At 50.1% G+C, this 23,140-nt stretch overlaps 4 protein-coding genes across 4 annotated transcripts; 2 read left to right on the top strand and 2 right to left on the bottom strand.

Annotated features, from left to right (window-relative positions):
* Nucleotides 1–73: 73 nt before the first annotated feature.
* gtb3 (glycosyltransferase family 4 protein) lies at nt 74–8,841 on the bottom strand (the record flags this gene model as incomplete). Its single annotated transcript, XM_056887661.1, has 3 exons — nt 74–8,530; nt 8,611–8,700; nt 8,776–8,841. The coding sequence occupies 3 exons, from the start codon at nt 8,839–8,841 to the stop codon at nt 74–76; spliced, it is 8,613 nt and encodes a 2,870-aa protein (XP_056739352.1).
* A 2,006-nt stretch (nt 8,842–10,847) lies between these two features.
* Nucleotides 10,848–13,715, top strand: agd3 (putative extracellular serine-rich protein; the record flags this gene model as incomplete). Its single annotated transcript, XM_056887660.1, has 1 exon — nt 10,848–13,715. One exon carries the CDS (start codon nt 10,848–10,850, stop codon nt 13,713–13,715), a length of 2,868 nt encoding a protein of 955 aa, XP_056739351.1.
* A 2,727-nt stretch (nt 13,716–16,442) lies between these two features.
* N7443_007603 (endo alpha-1,4 polygalactosaminidase) lies at nt 16,443–17,414 on the top strand (the record flags this gene model as incomplete). Its single annotated transcript, XM_056887659.1, has 1 exon — nt 16,443–17,414. The coding sequence occupies one exon, from the start codon at nt 16,443–16,445 to the stop codon at nt 17,412–17,414; it is 972 nt and encodes a 323-aa protein (XP_056739350.1).
* A 3,584-nt stretch (nt 17,415–20,998) lies between these two features.
* N7443_007602 (spherulation-specific family 4 protein) lies at nt 20,999–22,356 on the bottom strand (the record flags this gene model as incomplete). The annotated part of the gene is made up of 3 exons (XM_056887658.1): nt 20,999–21,319; nt 21,564–21,921; nt 22,136–22,356. The coding sequence occupies 3 exons, from the start codon at nt 22,354–22,356 to the stop codon at nt 20,999–21,001; spliced, it is 900 nt and encodes a 299-aa protein (XP_056739349.1).
* Nucleotides 22,357–23,140: the final 784 nt, after the last annotated feature.

Here is a 23,140-nt window from a genome sequence, read left to right as displayed (position 1 = left end):
TATCAACCAGTGAGAAAGAGAGAAAAATGGGAACTGAACATTCCCAGGGTGTATGTGCAAGCCACTTCCATATTTAACCGCTCCATAACATACCAGAGCGGAGGAAGTCCTCTCGCATAATGGTACTAACATCCGAATTGCGATACTGCATCAAATCCTCGCGATGCAAACCACGCACCTGCTCCCGCCCAGTCGTCGAGATCGACCGCGCGGAAAGGTGACTACGGCGCGCCCCAGGAGAGTAATGGCGCAACAAACTTTGGTTGGAGAATGGATTCGGGGATCTGTTACCCGCAGACAGGCCAGAAAGGGCTGAGCGACGGGGTGCAAACACAGGAAGACGAGTAAAGGACTCTTCATCGGTTGAGAAGTTGCTCAGACTGAGAGCCGAGATGCTGGAGTCGGGTCGGTTGCGGGTTCCCTGAAGTGGGTAGTTCGAGACGGAGCTATACAGGGTCGACATTCCTGACATTCCCGACGCAGCAGATGAGCGCCAGGATTGGATTGCGCTCGGGGGAATGGTGATGACTTCCTCGTCAACTGCGGCTGTTTGTGGCTCGAGGATGTCTCCTGCGGCCCGGCTGACCATGAGCTTGACGGCCTTGCCGATCCAGAGCATTTGCTCGTGTTCGCGAAGGTATCGGTCTCCACTGAAAGACTTTTGAACGATCTGGCGGGTGCGCATGCCTAGCTTACGGCGGGATTCGCTGTGCTCGTACATGCGGCGCTGGATGGCGACTACTTCCTCGCGCGTAGGCGCGGATGTCAGAACTGGACAGGGGCCTGTGTTGTCGGTGTACTTGTCCCATTCGCCGAGCATTGCTAGCATAGAGATCTGAGCCTTGGCGAGTGCTTGGGCATCGTTAGGCGCGACGACTGCGCTGAAGCGGGAGAAGTCGTCTGGGTCACTGAGTACGCGCAACGAGGCGCCGACGTCTGTGCAGACGACTGGGGCTCCCGTCAGAGCAGCTTCACCAAGCGCGAGTGGGAGACCTTCGGAAAGGGAGGAGTTCAGAAAGAGCCAGGTGTTCTCGAGGACCTTCATTGGGTCGGCTGTCCCGCGCAGTGTGACTCGGCCACGGAGACCCTTAGAGGCGATGATCTCCTGACATTCCGTTGAGTAGGTTGGAGCTTTGTCGATGGCACCATAGATGTCTAGATGGTAATCATCAAACTTCCACTGGTTGACGATGATATCGGCAGCCAAAAGCGCAATCTTGATATCCTTGGCGTACCAGACGTGTGACAACATGGTAACTGTAGGACGCTCGGACTTGATTTCCTTGACCGGTGAGAACTTCTGCATGTCTGTGATGCCGTTGACGACGGGATCGACCTTGCGGCGGAACGTGTTGCGGTGCTCGATTGTGCCCTGGCAGGTACCGATCTCGACCTCCCAGCCTGGGTTGAAGAAATCGGCACAGGGGAGGATAATATCTGCGTGGTGCAAAGTCAAGACCGAGGTGATTCTCATCAAGCCTAGCAACGCGTTCCGCACGAAGGGTGAAAGCTTGCACAAAGCCGAAGACAGACAGAGGTTGGTCTCACGCCAACTGATGGCGTGGTCCCAAATCTGCAAAGTGACGTTTCGCTTGATCTTGCAGACAACACCGTACGAAGCACTGACACTGTGGTGGGAGGCCTGGAAAACACTGGGAATCTTCTCCGGAACGGGGATTGAGAAGATGAAGAGATATCGGTACCACAATTCCAGAGCAATTTCGAGCGAGGAAAGCGTAGGGAGTTCAGTGTCCAACCACTCCGAAGATGGGATGGCATTGGGCATATCCTGGGTAAGCCAAAGTTCACGCCAGGTTTGCTTGACCATTTCGCTATTCCAGACTTGCGTCCAGTGGCGAGAATCTTGGAAATAGGTGTTGAGATTGACTAGGGCACGAGTGGCTTGGTGAATGTCAGCCTTGGAGAGGTTGACAGCACGAGCTCCCTTGACCAATGCGGTAAGAATCGGGATGAAGTTCATCTTGATATCAAATTCGCTGGCGGAAGTGACGTTCTCCACCTCAGAGTCCAGCTTGTTCTCAAACAAACCGTGCGTGGGCGTCAGGAAGTCCAGACCCCAGAGCGGGATCACCTTCAGCGACTGAATGTTCCGCTCGGTCTGGTGCTTAGGAACACCGAAGTCGTTAGCAGACTCGCAAATCATGTGCCACTTAATGCTGCGCAGCGAGTTGATCATGTCTCGTCGACAGGCAGAGACACCACCACCTTCATTGGGCCAAGTACCAGTATCAGCAGCCATGACATGGAGGTTGTCCTTTGTATCGGAGCCAGATTCTTTAGAGCGGGTTGTGACAACAGCGTCACCACCGGGACCGAAGTTGAACAGATCACTGATCTTGACAGCCAGAGGAGTCCAGCTAGATATGTTATCGTCCAGATCAGCGCTGGCCATGACTGCATCACCACGGAGATCCATGAACTTCTTTGCTGATTTCAGGTTACCCCAGTCGCGACTGCGCCAGTAAGGAGCAAGGACAGCATCTCTGCGGAGGATTCGATCATCCATCCATCGGACGATGATACCATCGAAGTCAACGCGATCCTTCCAAGCCTTCCACATCAGTGAGCGAGCACGAGAAGTAGAGACGGTGAATCGTTTCTTGGTCAGGCCAAGGAGTCGAGTCAAGAAGTTCGAGTGGAGGCTGTTGCAGTAAACGAACGGATTGTCGTTGACGAAACTGGTAGACTTTGGCTTGGAGAGAACACCCAAGTAGTCGTGCTCGATCATGGGAGGAGTGGAGACCTTCTTGTCGTGAAGCAGGGTGAAAATGGTGGGGTGGAACTTGTGATCATACAACCAAGTGCTCTGGTAGACGTCTCCACTATCTCTCTGGACGAACATAGCGCTGGTCACCTTGGCATGAGGAATCCATCGGTTGTCCTTCTTCTCTTGACGACGTGGCGGAACACACCACGCCACATTGCAGGTGATGTGCGACAAGGAGAACTCAGCGCGCAGAAGCTCATCACCAAAAGAGGCGTGCTTGCGGTAGTGGTAGAGGAAGCGGATAAGATTGCCGTCCTTCATGTATGAACCCTTTTCGATAAGACCCTTCTTGTTATACTGGACACTCTGAAGGTAGTTCTCGCCTGTCACGCAGCGCCGTCCAAGGGGAATGCGAGTGTTTGAGGATCTTCCCATCTGAAAGCCCTTCTTTTCAGGTGCGCGATAGTCGTAGTGATATTCATTGATCACCTTAGCATCCTTAAACTCCTGCTTGATGAGGAGCAGCATCTCACTGGAATAACTGCTAACATACTTGAGCGACTTGGCTTCCTTGGGCTCGATCTTGTGCTCGCCGGCGTACTGGTACACCTTGAAGCCACCGTCAGTCTCCTGATGTCGGAATGCAGTGAAAGTACCATCCAGACTTTGGATGAGGACTCTGTTCTTCTTCACGTGAATTAACATTCCCTTGGTATCATCCCACAGGCGCTTGACGTTCTTGCGACCATGGAAGAGAAAGAATGACAGACCAAGATCTTGGGCGAACTTGGAGTAGACCCAGAGCATGTTCAAGAGGAAGACTGATGGCACTCGAATGATTGTTGGTAATGACTTTGCGACATGATCAAACTCCCTTTGGAACTCGGGATCGGCTACCAAAGCAATGACAACGAACTTGACAGCAACTCCCAGTCTGTGATAAATGTAGCTTATGGGCGATCTAACCATAGACAGAGGAACAGGCAGCTTCCGAGGCATGTACGAGATGTATTCAGCTGTCTCCGGCTCCTTAGGAATAGCAGTATCGCCAGTTCCATCAATTGAGTAGTCAAGGATACTGATTGCTGTGGCTGCTCCCAAGTTGCATCGGGCAATATGGGTGTCCAGATTAGGAGTATCGAATTGACAAAGACTCGACTGGAGCCATTGTCGCTGACTGTCAGGAAGAGCGCAAGATTGTCCAAGACAACGATTCAGGAGCACATCTCGGACTTCCGCCGGCAACTTGTCCCAGTGAATATCAGCTTCGAAACCAAGGCAGAGCTGTCTGAGAAGCTCCTTCTTAGCCCAGCGAACAACAACCGATGTATTGGCCTCCTCGCGGAGCTGGCGCGCCATGGTGTGGGTTACACCTCCTGACACGATTGCCTCGGCAAGCACTGCGTACTCATGGGGGATTCCCGCAATAGACTCGGCAACAGAGTGAAGCAAAGTCTCGGCGATGATTTGGCAGTTGGCGCTGATATCGAGCCTCTCATCGTGTAAACCACGAATGCTGACAACCAACCTGAGTCGATCTCCTGCATTGCAGCTCAGAGCGCGGATTCCCGGACCCAAGGAGCCCTGAGGCACAAGCTCAATAGTAATATCACTGCTCTCCCATCTGGCAAGAGTAGTCTCAACGATTTCTTTTGCGTTGGGGAATGCTTCTTGAATCCGAAGCTCCTCTCGACGCGAAAGCAGGATGTTCTTAATTTCCAGACCGGGGTGAGCAGCAGGATGCACGGCGAAACGAGAGTCATCAGGGAGGAAGGAAATAGTCTCAAAGAAGCTCTGGAGTTCTTGCTGCGACCACTCAGGATCCGCCCAGGGAGTGGTGAAGGCATGGTATGATGTTCCTAGAGCGACTGGCGACTGCACCTTGCCTGGCATCCCCATCTTGGAGCTCAGGAAAGCTAGAATAGCGACAGTCCATGTGCCAGATCCAAGACCAATGACCTGTGCGTACATAAAATTGGGAAGGCAGACCGTAAGAGAAATTCCAACTGGGAGACCCACGCAGACACCAACTAAAAGTGGCTTCAGTGCGTGTGGCCCGAGGAAGATTTTGGTGTACTGGTACCAGATCAGGCCAGTATAGGAAAAAACGTAGGCGAAGAAAATGATTATGGATTCCATATTTTCCTGGAATGACCAGATGAGGGCCAAGGAGACCGCAAGACTCCAGACATGCCAGAGAAGGAAGCGACCCAGAGTGCGCCAGTAGACCTTCCGTCGGAAATGCACACTTGACTTTTGCGAGGGGCGGATCTCGTTGGCATTCTTCACGGCGGTGGGTGTGTTGCCCCCAATGGCGACATGCAGCTCTTGTGCCTTGGTGTCGATAAGCACAGCACCAATAAGATAATAGGCTAATGCAAAGCCGACAGCCATACGGGTAGTATCGTTCAAACCTGTCGCCAGACCCAGCAACTGTTTGCCGCTGAGCGTCTGGTCGCCGCTGAGCATCAAAATCCATTTGTCGAGAAGAGCAATCAAGAAGTATAGAATACCACAGCCCATTTCTTCGCTTGATTGACGCCAATGAACAAAAGCATTGTGGAGCTTAAGACCTTTCTGCGAGTTACGCAAAGTGTCCAAAGCGACCTTGGTCTGGATATTCCAGCCTGAGCTGAACGGAATCGGACGTGGGACATCGGCATATCGGCAGTACCAATCCAGAAGGAAGTTTGTCGACTCCCAGTCGCGAGCAAGCTCCTTAACGAGCTGATCAGTGGTGGCCTTCTTGAAAAGGCCACGAGACTTCTCAGCCTTGACATCCTTCAGCATAGCCTCTCTGGCTAGCTTGAGAGCGGCGGGGTCACTCAGGCTGCCGAAAATCTTTTCGTCGTTGTTGCCATGGGCGGAAATGTACCATTTGCGGATTTCAGTATCGTCAGTGCGCCGGATGGACTGGTACCAGGTCACCCACTTGGAGGTAGTTGAGCGAAGGCAAAGCAGTAGTACACCAATAAACCCATAGAGCAAAGACAGGTAGATAGCGGAGTCGTGTCCAGCCCAGGTTGTGATGATTGGGCCCAAGAAAAGGATCGGAATGCAAACAATAATTCCCTTGCGACCCGACAGGAAGGTCGAACCGGGGTAGCTGAAGCTTGCAAGGGAGGCAAAGACCGAGAAGTAGATGGTAAATGCGACCAAGTACAGGTAGAAAATGATACCTGCTCGAGGACCTCTGACACTGGAGATGGCGACGAAACCGATCAAACCACCAGCTACGGTGAAGGCAATACCGGCAATGAGACGGATCAGGACGAACATATTAGCCGCGGCGAAAGCCATTGAAATTAGGTAATAAGGGCCGCCGCATGCAATCCATGTGCCGATACCACCAGAGAGCAGAAGCGAGATCATTAGAGCCATAGTGGCGCTGCTTCGCTCTTCGTACGTCATATATGCTGAGAGATACAGACCACGTCCGATGAGAGTGAGCAGAAGGATATCGACAAGAGCTGGAACGGCAAAGACACTCAAAAATGTAAAACGTTGGTATCCACGCATGGGCTCTGTCTTATCATCAGGGTCACAGTCAATCTGGGCTCCAGCATAAGCTGTTGCCATCTCAGGTGCACCATTGACCCAGTTTGGCGGCTGGTTCTTAGTGTAGTAAGCTCTGAAGCGATCGGAAAGAAGCTTGCCGAACACGCTGGGATTAACATCAAAATAAGCTTCACATCGGGAACCGAGAGCGAATGACTCGGCAAAAGCAGCGGCTTGATCGGAGTGGTTGTTGAACAGAGGATTACGGTCTGTCACCTCAGCGTAGATCTCGTCGAAGGCCCCCTTTCGTGCAGCGCAGAACAATGCAAGTGCCGCCATGTCAGCAAAGGCATCAATTGCGTTGTCTTGCGTCAGCTCCCCAAGACCCTTGGTAATACTTGCTAGGTCATTTTCCCGGTGGCCCTTGAGGACTTGGGTGAAGACCTGGTCAACCTGGTGGAATAGTTCGAGCGATGCCGCAAGTGAAGGATAGCTGCATTGCTGATCCTTATACCAATTAATTCGCGATTTGACCAGAGCTTCGGGGCTAATAGATCCATTGAGGTAGTTGACTGTGTTGAGCTCTTTCAGTTGAGCGAAAGAGGGCGCATCAATCAATTGCTTGCGGATGTAGGCACAGATCTTGTCCTTAAGGCTGCTGTCAACATCGGTAAGAGACAGATGCTGGAGTAGAAGAAGGCGTTCTTCGGGGCAGAGCACATCGATATCTTGAACCAGACGACGAGGAAGACCAGTGTCAGGAGCCAAGTCTTGAGACCACTCAGCAAGTGCAGCCTCGGCTTCAAGTGACACATGACGAGGAAATCCCTTCGCCGAGAGAAAAGTGTGAAGCACTGTACCGGCAAGACCGTGCGCGTTCTTAGACACAAAGATGTCAACCTTGTCATCTTCAATTTGATAGACAGCCCAGAATCGAGAATCAGAAGTTTTTCTGAGCCCAGAGTCCAAAGCAAGACTCACGTTCAAGGAATCATTCGCAGCCAAATCGGCAAGCTCCTTGATCGCAGCTGCCAGGTCACCATCGTCTTCCGGGAAAGAGATGGACTCCTGGAAACGGCGGAGAAGGATTCCAATGCTGTGAACCTTTGTCGAAGGAACAGGATGAAGAAGCGAGAGTTCCTTCAAACGCTGCTGGGATGAGAGAATTTCCGCAAAGGCCATGGGTGCAGGTTCTGAGCCAAGTGGGAAGCAACCGAGATAGCCATAATCCTGTCCAAAAATGGAAAAAGAGAGAGGGTTTCCTTGCGATTTGACCTGGGCTACCCAGTTGGGAGGATCACGGAGACGACGTGGCGGGCTATCAGTAGTCTTGCTTTCGAGTTCTTCGGATTCAAGAAGTTGATTGACAACCGGGAACAGAGGTCGAAGTGTATCCCATCTCGCCTTGTCTAGGGTGTGTCGTGAAATCTGAAGATTCGATCGCCATGAATCATGCGACTTCATGACATCCGCATCCTTCAGCCATCCGAAAGCTGGGAGAGGCTCGGGAGTCGGGATGTTCACATCGGTATTGAACAGGGAGGCCTCGGTGCCAACCCATGAGATGGCGCTGTAGAAATTGCACCAAGACAATGAGCGTCGAACAATCGCATTCGACAGAACAACATCATTATTGACAGTTTCCCAGGTCAAGACAGCAAAGTCTCTCATGCAAGATTCGGAGACGAAAGCTTTGATAGTCGATTGCATGCTGGCCATCTGGAAATAGTCGCGCTTCTCGCCTGTAGGCATAATACTGGCATTGCGAACAACCAACCCCGAGATAGCACTGTTTTGGAGTGCCTTTCTGTTTTTCAAGAAATCCGGTGATCCAGTCTCAACATAAACTACCAAGCCCAGCCTGCTGACTGCCTCAAAGAGCTTTGCTTGGATCGAGGGCGTAGCCAGATCTTCCCAGTTAGCGAATAGAATGCCGGAGAAGGCAGTGTGGTTGAAGTTGTTAGCAAGAGTAGTCTCAATAGACTCAATAATCGACAACGCCGTCTCCTTCGGTGAGGCCACTCGTGCAAGATCTATTCTTCCAAGGACCTGACTGCCAGTGTGGCGGATAGCATCGGCTACACCGTTTTGCAACGGATCTACAATGAGGAGATCCCATTGCTTTAAAAGTCGCTGCGTAGAGGTCAACGGCTTTTCAGGACTTTCAAAACTTCCAAGGTAGACACCGAAAGACTTCGGCTTCTGCGTGTTCAGACAAGTGTTGGCCAAATTAAGCCCCCGACACGCCAATTGCTCGAGGCGCTTGGCAACATTTGCGGGCACTTTGTCTGGCTTTGCCCGAGTCTGCGGTAAATCATAGAGTCAGCCTCAAATGCTCAAATACTCAAATATACCTAAATGTCGATTTTCGCGGCTCATCTTACCTTGTAAAATTTGATTATCTTTTTCACCGCGGACCATAAAATGTGAACAACTCCGATAGTGATACAAAGCAGTAATACTCCGATCATGACCTATCAAAAATCAGTATTCGGTTACCGACGCGCATGGCATAAGGGAGTTGCAAGGATGAGGATTCGAAACCATACAGACTGCCACCAGTAACCCCTCATCAGATTCCACCCAAGCGGGTGTACGGAGAAAATTTTCGCCATTGCGAATAGCTGAGCGACTTGGACTTGCTATCGCTGTCGAAGGCCCAATATAAAGCGGAAAGGTATAAGAGAACAGCAATGGCAAGCTGTGGGTCCATAAGAAAAACTGTAACCCTCCAGGGAACAATCAATGCATGATGCTAAGGGTGAAAGGCAGAAGACTGATTGAACGAGTGGATATGATAAAGAGTCAAAAGACAGAGAGCAAAGGTCAGACCAACAGGCAGGATATGAGTAAAGAGGGAAAGGGGGTAAAGAAAGCTAAGATCTAAAATCCGTGAGCTGGATCTGGTACTGACACGGACGAATCCGATCTCAAGATTATTTTTGCCTCCGGGGAATAGATCAAAAACGGCTCGGATTGCGCCTCTCGCTTCTTCGTTGTTCTCGCCCGCTGGTTTGGGCTTTTACGGTCAGTGGCACTCTTGGCACTGTCTAGAAACGAGCCTTCACAGTGAGCGAAAATAGCAGGCCAAAAAGTTTTCTTAGATGCAGGCCAAGAACTGCCACTAAGAACTGCACTAGGCGGGCTTGATGAGACACCCGGGTGGAGTCATGGTAGCTGCTATGCAGTTCGTATGTGTACCCGATGCCATGTGTGTGGCGAAGACCCCACGACTCATTCCCCATGCGACCAGTATCGTGGCATTGACTCTCAGACTGGTGCGAATGCAGATGAGAATATGCTGTGTCTCCTGACTATGCGTCTAGGGGTGTTCGATTCTATCCCATTTTAGACTGATCTCAACTTACGCAATGATCCTGATTAATCTATCGGCTATATCTTCTGTCTTGATCATGAAACGTTTAATTCATTGGCGTAGGACATGGACGGGGATTCTCCAAAGGCCGATGGATAGGTTGATCCACTGGGCAGGAAAAAGGAAAATTTTGGCCACTCGGGGAAAGTTCCCAATTGTTGTTTCCCGCTTTCCCCTTTCAATTTACTTTGTTTCCATTTTCTATTATTTTTTTTTTGCAAATTTAGCGCCAGTGCTAACAGGTTGGTGATGAGCCGATCGGTACGATGTAGCCCCTCCAAAAGTGGAGTAGAGCAGCCGGTATCACAATCGGTAACCGTATTACCAACATAATATCGGATTGCAAATTACAAATTCACAAATACAATACGTTACCAGGCACGGTTTGCTCTATGCTTCACTGGAGCACCTTCGCACATTCCCCTTTGCCATCCGCTGCGCCAAGTTCTGGGCCCAACAGAGACCCCTGTGGATGCATCTCAACCCCACGTCAGAAACACTCGAACTTTTCCCATGAGCCCCAGTTGTACGAACCCGAGACTCTGGACCAGTCCCTTTCTCCATTGGCCCAGGACATCCACATTAGCTTTACATAGTCGGCAAAAATCCCGAGGGAGTACGCTCCAAGATTCTCGGAGCTTTTTGCCAGAATCCGACGGCGCTTTCGGTGTCTCAGGTAATGATTCAGCTTTCCTATTTTAGACTTTTTTCTTTGGAGGGCTTTTGCTTTTTACTTTCCCCCCATGGGTTAGATGCACCAAGACCTGGAGTGATCACGCTCCATGCAGGATCAGATCCCCTCATCTTGCCATGACCCCTTAGAAAAATCACCAATTGTAAGCCCTAAGGCCCTAAGTAGCCCATAGTACCGAATCGATGTCTCTAGACCCCCATCACAGCAATTCAGCCGATTTTTTTTCCCACTCTCGGAACACTGGATCTGCCCTATCAAATTTAGCTAGCACACCCACGCCATATGGTCTGCCATAGAGAGACGGCGATTCCGTGTGGAGATTATCTCGCTTAACCCCATTGATCATAGTCAGAGCAGGCGATAGGTCGCCAATTCTTCATTAGACCCTCACAAAGTACATAAAGAGGCTGACGATCATGTCCTTCCTAGTAGATGTAATCTAAGTTGGTCCTGCATCAGCGCCTCATTTCTTACCCGTCAGTCGTTACTTGCTGCATGGTGCGTTGCGTCCACTCGTTCCGCGTATCGTCCATCTCTTGGCCATTATCAACATGGTTGCCCTCCCCACCTGGGCCCTGCAAGTGGCTTGCTACTACGGTCTTATAACTTGCAAGACATCCCCCGGTGTTTGGCCCTCGAAGCCTTCAGTGGTTGCTTATGAGCCTCCAAGGACCACCGCCACTACTCATAAGACTACCACCACTACTACTCTCAAGACTACTACGAGTATTGTGAACCCGGCCACCACCAACACCAGCACCATTCATTCAACTACTACTACTGCTGGCTTGACTATTGCTACTTCTTCTTCGACTTACACTATTTCTTCGACTACTGTGACAATCGCTTTGCCCTCTGACACAAGTGTCATTATTACCATTCCCGTCGAGACTAGTTCCACAGTTACAACTTCGCCTTCGAGCTTTGTAACCTCGACCTTATCATCCTCGAGTTCTGCTTCTTCCTCGAGCTCACCTACGTCTTCAGCTCTTTCAAGCTCTGTTGAACCTAGTTCTGTTGTTGCTTCCAGTTCTGTTGTTGCTTCCAGTTCTGTTGTTGCTTCCAGTTCTGTTGTTGCTTCCAGTTCTGTTGTTGCTTCCAGCTCTGTTGTTGTTTCCAGTTCTGTTGTTGCTTCCAGCTCTGTTGTTGCTTCCAGTTCTGTTGTTGCTTCCAGCTCTGTTGCTACCACCAGCTCCGCTATCTCGAGCTCCGCTGTCATCTCTAGCTCTGCTATCTCTAGCACCCCTGCCTCCAGTTCAGTCGCTTCAAGCTCTGCTGCTTCTAGTTCCGCTGCCCCTAGCTCCCCTAGCTCCCCTATCTCTTCGAGCTCTTTGATCGCATCTTTGACCTCATCCGCCATGTCTTCCTCTGTCGTATCTATCTCTGCCTCGGCTAGTGCTTCCGCTACTGCCATCAGTCATGCCACCGTTGCCAACAATATTTTGGTCATTGCTAAGGACACCGCTTCCGCTGGTGTTGCCTCCTCTGGTCTTAACGCCTACGGTATTCCTTTCACTACTCTGATTGTCCCCTCGACTGGTGTCGATCTCCCAACTTTGAACACCACCACTGGAGGTAACTTCGGTGGTATCGTCGTTGCCTCGCAAGTCAGTTACGAGTATGATACCACATATGCCAGTGCCTTGACCACTGAACAGTGGAACCAGCTTTATGCTTACCAGCTCGAGTACGGCGTTCGCATGGTTCAGTACGATGTCTTCCCCGGTCCTGACTTCGGCGCCACCGACGTGACTGGCTGCTGTAATTCTGGTGTTGAGCAGTTGATTTCTTTCACTGATGTTAGTGACTTCCCTACCTCTGGTCTGAAGACTGGCGCTGGTGTCAGCACTGAGGGTCTGTGGCATTACCCGGCTACTATCAGCAACACCACTTCCACCAAGCAGATTGCTTCTTTTGCCGCCAACAGTGTTGTTGACACCGAAACTGTTGCTGCTGTCATCAATGACTTTGATGGCCGTCAGCAGATGGTCTTCTTCATCTCGTTTGATACTACTTGGAGTGCGACTTCAAGCTACCTGCAGCACGCTTGGATTACCTGGATCACCCACGGCTTGCACGCCGGGTACCGTCGGGTCAACCTGAACACCCAGATTGATGACATGTTCCTTGAGACCGACATCTATTATTCCGCAAGCGGGGCTGCTGAGACTTTCCGTATTCGCACCGAGGATATGGAGGGCATCAAGGATTGGATCCCCACTATCCTCGCCAAGATGAACGCCGGCAGTGTCTACTTCCCTGAAGTTGGCCACAACGGTAACGGAAACATTGAGAACTCTTCCAACACCGACGCTGGATATACTGCCTGCAATGGCGGTGCCATCGAGTACGACTCTCCCGCGGACACTGCCCTCGAGTTCCAGAAACCCCTTGGTACCGGAACTAACCTGTGGCCTGCTAAGCCTACCGTCTACGATTGGACCGTCGCCTGCACCAAGATGGATCCTCTTCTCAACTGGTGGACCACCGCCGAGAATCTGAACAGCTTCGGTGTCATCTCTCACACTTTCACACACGAAGAGCAAGATAATGCCACTTACTCCGATATTTATAAGGAGATCAGCTTCAACCAGGCTTGGATCAAGCAGGTCGGACTCGACCAGGGTGCGCACTGGACCGACAACGGCATCATTCCTCCGGCCATCACCGGTCTGCACAACGGCGACGCTCTCCAGGCCTGGTGGGACAATGGCATCACTAACTGTGTTGGTGACAACACCCGTCCCGCTCTTCTGAACACCCAGAACGTTCACTGGCCCTACTGGACCGTGACTGCAACCGACGGTTTCAATGGTATGCAGGTCAACCCCCGCTGGGCTACCCGTATCTACTACAACTGTGATACTCCGGCTTGTACTCTGCAGGAGTGGATCGCTACCTCCGCCGGCAGTGGTACCTTCGATGACCTCCTCGCCACTGAGAAGGCTGACACCATGCGCCACCTATTCGGTCTCTACCGTGAGGGCTACATGTTCCACCAGGCCAACCTGCGAAACGCCGATGTCGCCGAGATCACCATCAATGGGGTTTCCGCCAAGTACTCCATCTTCCAGGCCTGGGTCGAAACTCAGGTCCAGGAATTCGTCCGTCTCGCCGACTGGCCCCTTGTCACCCTCACGCACGCCGATATGTCCGCTGGCTTCCTCGCCCGTTACAACCGTGATAAGTGTGGGTACACTCTCAGCTACACCACTGCCAATTCTAAGATAACTGCCGTCACTGTGGGCTCTAGCGACAACAGCTGTGCTGAGCCTATTCCTGTGACTTTCTCAGTTGCTCCTACTAGCACCCAGGGATTTACTACCGAGCAGCTCGGCAGCGACCCCCTCACTGTTTGGGTGCAGCTCTCTGGCTCGCCCGTGACTTTCACACTGTCCACTCCTATTGCTCTTGTCTAATTTGACATTACATGCATCGTCCACAAGCCTTTACGAGGAATTAATCACTGTTCTATATTTCGTCTATTCTATTGAGAGTTGAGGTTTTGCATTTGCCATTTAGATATGTCCATAATTGTATTTCCTGGGTGGAGAATGGTGTGATGAAAATTTGATTTCCTTTCTAATTTGATACAATAGGTCTTAACCACTCTTCGATCTTCAAGTAGTTCAAATGTCGGTAGACGTAGAGATTGTTGTAAATTAAGATACCACCTACCTTATTGCAACCTTAGCATTCTTCGTAACTAGCTTATGCTTCCGTGGCACTACAAGACATAGACGTTGTCAATGGGTGTGTCTATTGAATTGCTTTATTCTGAATAACGCAGATGAAAGGTTCGCACGGCCAATATCAATAAACACATATTTGGCAGCGAAATCGAGCACTCTGCTACCGGCAACATCTGGCCAGGCATGGACCAATATTTGGTCTGTTCTATAAGTAAAGTCTATCTTTGTAAAGCTCATGTCTACGAAATACCTGAATTCCTAGGTGTCATCCCATATTTCTAACATACTTGTTACATGCCATTGTTAAGCCTCGGATGAATTAATTGCCTCCGGCGCAGTGTACCTGAACTGCAGCTCTCGCAGAAATGTCACACAAGATGCCGTAGACGGGAAGTCGCCCCCGCGGTGGCGGGCAATACGATGTCAAGCATGCAGATGCATCTCGGCCGCAAGACAACATGCCACGCGCATAAGGTCTCACTCCAAGGCGGGATGGATATTAATTTTTTTTTTATCAGAGATCGCAATCCCGTGTCATAATCATTGGCACCCCCTCTCAGACATAGTCCAAGCCACAATATCCCTATCCGAGGCTGAGACCTTCCCGAACCTGTGCGAGTAATGCAGGAGTGGGGACAAACAACGCAAAGAAAAGTCCCAAGAGACCGACGCCCAAACGCTTACGGCAAGACGGCAATAGTGTTGTCTGCTTATCCGAAGGGGCTAAGCGTGAGTGAATTATAGTCTTGGCATGGAATACCCGAAGTCGCCGTCAGGGGCTATTTCTCGTATACAGAAGCGAATAGCCGCCCTTCGGGCGGTTGTGGCGCGGGCGGAATTGCGGGTAGGAGAATCAGTCCATTGAGTTAATCTAAGATTATTGGATGGAGAAAATTTATTATATCTTTCTCTCCGTCCTAGTATTCTCCACTGCGGATACATTAAAAGGAAGAAAAAATTATGCAAAGCGACACTTGCACCGTGATTTCGAATACTAACCATGTTGTTTCCAAGGTTCCAGCCTGTAGGAGAAAATCAACTAAAAAGTCAGACGACATGGATCCCGGTCTGATTACACCAATGAAGCGCCGAGAATCGTCCAGTGAATTAGCAATCCGACCGATCAACAATCGAACCAAGAAACGAGGCAAAAGTTCATTCGATATGGAAGGCCCCGGGCCTGTATACAATACAAGTCCATACAGGAGTAACAAACAACGCATCTGATCCGAGGGTATTGTAAGATACAGCAATTACCCAGATATAGCCGGGTAGATCGCAAGTCTAAACCTAAAAAGAACCCCTGCAGACTCCACCCGAAGCCCCCGAATGACCTTAAAGCCCGGGAACAGGAACTCACGGCGCTTGCCAGCGCATGCAGCTCGGATCTCAGGCATGATTGGTAGAGTTCCAGTTCCCCCCTAGTGATGTTGTGCTGTGTCATAATTCTCTTACCCATGCCCATTAGGTTAAGAATTGGCGCTGGGGTGCCGTTGGTCCCTGAAATGGGCTGGCTGAAGCTGACTGCTGAAGCTGACCCCCCATGGGATCCCGCGTTAGACACTAAACTTGATCTCAACTTCTCTTCATCGGTATGAAACGATGATTTCTTGGCGCATCTGTTCGGCTAGCTCCTTGGCATCCTTGGCAGGCTATTTCTGGGACGTGTACTTTCTGTCATTTTCTCTGCGATGGCGCAATATTTGGAATTTTGTTTTGCCGGTCCCTTGTTTCTGGTTCGTTTACTCCGGAGGCGCAACTGTGGCTTTGCATGGTGGCATCGCCTTTGGGCTTCAGTCTGGCTATACCTCTTTCTGCCTGAGTGAATCTTGTTGCCTGACCTCGGACCCAATGAACGGGCCTCTTTGATCGCCTGGGAACTCGGTAGATCAACACTGGTTCCACCACCTTATTTCGTAATTCTGGATCCAGGCCTTAAGAACTTAAGGAACTAAGGGACTAAGAGCCTAGAGCCTAGGGACCTGCACAGAATCAATGGTGAAATCCAAGGTACAAACGACGGGGCTCGTCCCTCTTGGCACCGGCAGACTTGTCGCACCAGGCTTCCGCGCTTGCCTGTCCCTTTCGACTCTACCCTTTTTTCTTTGTTTGTGAGGTTCTGTGGTTGCCTATTTTCGTGCTAAGTTTGGGATCATTTGGTGCATACCCCTGCAGAGAGCTAAAGAATCAGCTCAGGGTGACATTCGGAGAGAAGTTGGACCCCGGGATCGCCACGGCCTCAGCCCCCAAAACCCTGATCCGCCCCGTCGGACCCTTCAAAGATTCTTGATCTCCTATCTCATCTCCCCAAAATCGCATTGATCTACTTGATCTACTTGATCTGTCTGGTCGCTCCTGTCCCTGTATGAATATGCTAGTCGGTCGCAGCTGACAGACCCTGATTTCCCCCGCATCTTTCCCTATCTGTTTGTCTCAACCGCGAATTCACCCAAAATGTCTCTGAAAGGTGGTTCCGTGGGCTGGACGCGCAAGAAGAAGATCCTCGTTTTCTCGATAATTGGTATTGTCGTCATCGCGCTCGGCGTTGGCCTCGGAGTTGGACTGGGAGTTGGCCTCAACAACAATGGAGGAGATGAAGGCAACGAGGGAAGCGGAGGCGGAAGCGGAACTGGCACTGGCACTGGCACTGGCACAAACGGAACGACAAGCAGCAACACCACTGTCAAGTGGCAGCCCGAAGTGGGCGTCAAGTGGCAGATTGAGCTGTTGTACCCACTGAATGACACCTCCGTCGACGCGGACATTTACGATATCGATCTCTACGATAACCCCAAGTCAATAATCTCCAAGCTCCAGGGAATGGGTCGCAAGGTCATTTGCTACTTCTCCGCGGGTACCTACGAGAGCTGGCGCTCTGATGCAAATGACTTCAAGTCCGCCGACAAGGGCAACAACTTGGATGACTGGCCCGGCGAGAAATGGCTCGACACCAACTCTGCCAACGTGCGCAAAATCATGCAGACACGTCTCGATCTCGCCGTGACGAAGGGCTGTGATGGCGTGGACCCGGATAATATTGATGGGTACGACAACGACAACGGACTCGATCTTACCCAGAATGATGCTATCAACTATGTCAACTGGCTGGCAACCCAGGCTCACAGCCGCAATCTGTCCATCGGACTGAAGAACGGAGGAGACATTATCGACTCGGTTATCGCAAACATGCAGTGGTCTGTCAATGAGCAGTGTGCTCAGTACAGCGAGTGCGATACCTATGCCGCATTCACGGAGGCGAACAAACCCGTTTTCCATATCGAGTATCCCAAAGGTGATGATACCGATAATGATGTCGAGGTGACTACCAAACAGAGATCATCTGCCTGCAACGCGGCGAGTGCCGGTAATTTCTCGACTGTCATTAAGAACATGAACTTGAACAATTGGGTGGAGTATTGCCCTTGATCGTCTGTATCTATAGTGAGCATTGGTGTTTTTGGATTTCTCGAGAAAGCGAAAAGCGCTGGCATTTCATTGCATCATACCATTATTTCGAGCTTCGAACTTTACATTTTACAATTACAATTTTCTATTATTCTATCTCATCCTACCTTCCCTCAAATCTTCCCAAGACATCGCCACCTCACTGCGAAATCAGTGACAGTAAGCCTTGAGAACCCCAACCCACTTACCGAGATTCGAATCATCCGTCGCCAGTTTTTACCACGACAACGAAGACACTTACCAACAAGCCACCGCCAAGCGCCAAGTGTCCATGCGACGCACTCCACACCTCCCATCTATGGAGAATCAGAAACCACCCAAGTCTCACGCAAAAGAACCCAAACGCTCGTATCTTCCCGGAGAATTGCATGACCTGGACAAAGTGGCTGACACTAATTGAAACACCGTCTCTTGCAGGCACATCCCTGTAATATCGACAAGTTTTGTTTTTCTCGCGCTACACCATAGAGTCGAGTAAAAATAGTCTAACCTTGGCAGTCTACCACTATCTTTTCCAATGGAAAATCAATTGGAAAAAAACAACATGTCTCCTGATGAGAGCCCTATAGCAAACAATGATATAGGGCTAGAAAAGACGTGTCTCTCGGATGACATCCGAACGGTAGATATTCAGACGGTGATATGTCCGGCTATATACCCCTGTGTCTTGGTATCCTTGGCACCTGCAAAAGTCGCTGCATGGTACATGAGTGATTGGTCAAGTTTCGAGGAATTTGCCAAGAGTTCCATGTCGGGTATTCATGTGACGAATGTGCGCATTAGCGGGCGCATAGTTGTTTAGTGTGTACGCTAACATCTAACCCTGAGGGGTAGCGAGATCGCGGGATGTAAATTTTCGATGTGTCTATTGTAATTTTCATCATGTCTTTATTTCAGCGGTCGTAATAGTTACTATGCCTTTTTTTTGCCTTTGATTTATTACTAAGGTTTGCGTGCCTGGATGATTCATTCAGGAACACGGGATTGCGAATCATGAATTAGACATATCACAAATCTAGCGTCTTTCACTTGCTATACCGCTATTCTAACTTCATGTCCCTGCAGCTCAAAACTCCGCCCTTTACTGAAGAAAAGGAAGGAAGGGAGAAGAAAGCGATAGATTGAATCTATGAAGGAGGAAGAAGAGAAGAAGCTACAATCTATCTAGAAAGCAAGCCAGAAGGCAAAGGCGGTGAGTTTAAAGAATTACCCTACTTACTTAACTCCGAAGCATCCTAGAGCTCCAGCTTCCCCTTCCTAGCGGGGCTAGCACCCTCTGTCCGAGTTCCTCGGGTGGCGAGCCACTCACAACCCCAACATCCGAGTCGGCGGCCCCTCTTAAAATATCAACCCGACAAGGGTTCTCCTACTAATTCATCGCAAATATCCAGCAATTTCGATTCTGCCTCTCGTAATTAACAAACGACGGAGTTGTATTCCAAATGAGAGAGCTAAAGTTTGCGATCCATGGAATCGGTCCGGGACAGAGTTAGAGCCAGTGGCAGATGCGGATCTGCCCGGTTCCTGAAAATAATCACGAACCATTGGGAGTTGTGTTGATTGGGCCTGCGGGCCAAACGGCCTTTTCAGCCTCCGCTTCCTTTACTTGACCTTACTGCGACTAGAGGATTTTCAGCCGTACCTTGTTTAGCGAGATCGAGATCGGGAGTCAATCTCTTCGATCGGGTCCATGTTAACCATGGATTCTAGACTCCGCTAAGCTAGATTTTCTTTTTTTCATGACTCGGTTTTGCGATTTTGAAACATCCTGCTCGGAGGATTTCCAAGAGAGGAAGGTTGGCCACGTTCCATTTTTTTTTTCTCACCACATTTACCATTTTTTTTGACCGCAGCCAAAATTTTGAAAGGCATCATGTAGCACGAGGAACGGACTCCTATGTATTGTTCCCCGTGCGCAGTGGACTCGTCTTTTACGGGTCTAGGTGGTCCCGCTCCGCCGTCCGGCTTACCAGCTTTGAGGGCGTACGCGTAGACCATCCACAGCGGAGGGGGCCCAAGCCTATTTTTGAGCTTAATATATGCAGAACCATCTGGATTGTCCGGAATATTACTGCTTTCGATTGTAGGCTACAGCAGAGCGGGAGGTCCTCGCTCGCTAGGGAGAGAGCCGAACGATGGATCGAAAAGTCTCCTGGTGATGTGCAATCGATCCTGCCCCTTCTGGGTCATGCCACGAGGTGGCTGGCTTCGCCGCCGGGCTTACCAGGGTTGACCGGGGTGGCATGGGAATTTTGTGGGTGGGGGTCTGGAGGTCTGGCACTAATGTCGATTGATGTAATTTTCACTAGAATTTTTGTGCAGAGAAGAGGGGTAACAGAGGTTGGGACAGATAGATTTTACCTACGTACAGAGTAGTGGTATTTAATCTGGAGTTGTGTATCTTTAGAATTACTAGAATTGCTGCTCATATGTTCTGTATTCGCTTACTGTTTTCAAGGCTGACTCTGGTGGCGAGACTATTGTAATTCTGCCCAGGGTCTACTGCATTCCTGTTCCATTGCAGCGTTGTCTTTTCGTACTCTACAGGCCTGCACGCAATTTTTCCTTGTAGTATTATTCTGCTTGTCTCATTCTTGCATCGTATTCTCTTGGCTGCTGCTCTCAACGGTGTCTCCGATTCTATTTCCAGACATCCCAGTTTGAACCCAATTTGAAATCATCCGGACTTTACTGGCGACTTGGAAAAGGATAAACCCGAGACATTTACTGCGCCCTGACGGACATTTAAATGAAATGAGATTTTACATGAAATGACCCATGACGAAAAACTTCTTCCAGTGTGCACCGAGGATATCGGACCTTGCAGACACGGTCTACATCGCCACACCTAATGGATTTCAGTAGAAATGGATGTGAATCATCTACAATTCGTGCCGATGATGACCCGAGGCATCTCAAGTAGGAAAGTAAGCTCCCTATTTCGTCATACGAACTAAGAATCGTGAGATCTTGCATCGTACTTGCCCCTGTAGTCACGATACGCCCAAATCAATTGGGCTACCCGCCAGCGTCCAACTCATGTGAAGCAGCTCGCTTCGACGACCCGTTGCCAAGAGCCAGCGAAGCATCTCGTTCTTGCAAGGGAATGGTGAAATGGCGTTGAATACTGAAAAAGTTGTCTAAGCCGCCCATCCGCAATCCATGGATGCATGCCGTATTGAGAGTCTTGGGGCTCTATGTATTGTATACTTTACGCCAGGAAAGTGAAAATTACAAAATACACGGCCCGCTCAACGCTATCCCAAACGGGTATCAAGCGCCGGTTCCCGTACTTTTGTTCCGACCTCCATTTACTTCTTTGTATATTGCATTATTTCCTTGGCAAGGTCACTGACTCGTCCGATCAGGCAGGGTACTAGTTTCAGGACAAAGTCTGGGCGGTGAAAATTTGCATTGCTGAATGAGCAGGTAGACGCCGTGCATCTGAGGTAGAGTCATCACAAAATAACATTCAAAGCTAAGCAGAAAGAAATTCCAATCACATCGTCAAAGATCATCAGATCATCACGGAGATTATACCCTCCCTACGCCGCCATCAGATCGACGAACTCGGCCCACTTCGTCCCAAAGCTAGCATAGTAATCGGAGCTAAGGTGGGTGATGAAAACCTCATCTGCCACGGACCGGACCTGTTTGACCAGGCCGCGTAGTTTGGACCCCTCTACAGTATTCGGGACGGAGTGGATGACGGCACAAAGCTGGGTCCGGTTGCTTTCCGGTATAGCCGTGAACAGCTTCGCGCCATGCCGTTCCTGGAAGGTGCCGTAAGTTTCTTCGAATACGACTGTCGAGTCGGCAGTGGACAGGTAGCGCGAGTCTGGGACGCCGCCTGGGTTATGCACGACCTGGTTGTTGTTAGTCTGAGATATTCGCTTAAGAATCCCGAATGGAGTAAGTGGTTGGCAGATGGTGGAAATGAGTGTTTTTGGAAGAGGGAAGACTAAAAAAGAAAAAAAAAGTGTTCGATATGAGAGCCACGCGAGGAGACGACCAAGAGTGTGGCTTGAGGCAAGGGGTAGAGTGTACAGGAAACGATGCATGGAGGCATGGAGTATGGCAAAAATGCAAAAACGGAGAAGTGTAACTCACGAATGGGACAGACCCGAATCCGTTCAGACCCTTGGTCAGATCGGTCAGGTTTTGCAAATATGCCAGGGAATTGGCACTGTATTGTTGGGGTGTTTCATCGAAGAATATACCCTGAACGGCCAGATCCGGGTTGGAAGATGCGGTCGGCCATGCCGAGTAGGTTTCGACATCCTTGCGCACTAGAGAAATGTTGCGCGTGGCATACGTTGTATGGACGTACCCCAGAAGACGCACATTGTCGTGGGCAGCAAGTTTGGGAATTTCCTGAGTGTAATTTGCATCAGGCAAGGCATTGGGGCCTGGGCCACTTCCTGGATTGATTACGACGGTAAAATTGACATTGGGATGAGCAGAAATCCTGTGGCGTATTAGCAACAATTCCAAATTGGACATTGAAAAAATTTCGTGGTGCTTTTTGAATTTTTCGCTCCGGAGTCATTATGCATGGTTGGCGCTTGAATAGCACAAGATTGTCCCTTTTGTGTATGGAGCGGCCTACCGGATAGCTGGAATTGGATTTCCTTGGAAGTAGGGAGACGGGGCCTGGACTGGATTGGAATGATGAAACATACACTTCTTCAAGCGGAGACCAAGCCCCCGGGGCAGGGTACACGTAGAGTGGCACGAAGACCTTTGATTTCGGGCCCATACTGTTCTTGCGTAGGGTGGTGACAACAACGGCGGGGATAATGGCAGCAAGAATCACGATAAAAGCAACAACGGCTAGAATAATTCGAGACCGGCGGGACCTTAGAAAACCGCGCTTGCTCACGTGCTTTTCGGCTGTCGACATTGTGAGGGAAATCGGTTAACCTTGGGGATGAAGGGTTTGAGAAAAACCACCATGTGGATTCGAAATGAATTTGCAAATTGTAGCATATAACCCGGATGTCGGGCTAAATGGACAGTCTGCCTCGATACACACTAGTGGCCAGAAAAGAAAATAGAAAAAATGACCTGGTCTAGCCCATGGAACTCCCTGGCCCCCGAAATAGACCAGACGGGTCTCGACCGTGAGATGCAGTAATCGGGTGGGATCTTAGATCAGATGTATAGTAAAAACAATCAATTTGTAGTATGATACGGCCACTAGTCCGACCTGAAGGCCTTGACCGTCCGCCGCAGTGGAGCAGGCTAGATGTCTGGCCCTAGAGAGCGATCCCAGGCCCAGTTGCATGGCTGGCCCACTATCCATGGGGGTCTTGCCCGACTGCTCCTTGGTCTGCCATGGTTCTTCGTTCGCCCCTTGTTGAACCTTTGTTCGTGTTTTGAGCTCGGCTTATGCGACTTCTCTGAGTCCGTCTTCCATTTTGCCGGTGACCACCTGGGTATCGAACCATTCCTCATTCGGTAGGCGAAGCAATAGCATAACAGCCAAACAAGGAGTCTGCGGCAGTGAGGCAACACAGGGTGCGCAATTTTGTATAAATCCTGACGTCGGTCTCCTGATACTTCCCGGCGGATCTCAGCCAGTGTCTCAAATATCATATAAAATCCACTGCCGTATTTGTCCGGGACAAGTGAGAATTTCTTGGCCTGTGAGTTTTTTTTCAATTTCTTTGCACACTGTTCGAGCA

The sequence above is a fragment of the Penicillium atrosanguineum genome (assembly GCF_028827265.1).
Source record: "Penicillium atrosanguineum strain IBT 20685 chromosome Unknown utg000006l_segment0_segment0, whole genome shotgun sequence".
NCBI classification, from domain to species: Eukaryota; Fungi; Ascomycota; class Eurotiomycetes; order Eurotiales; family Aspergillaceae; genus Penicillium; species Penicillium atrosanguineum.
The sequence above is the reverse complement of the archived record's forward strand: the minus strand, read 5'-3'. Positions and strand labels throughout refer to the sequence as shown.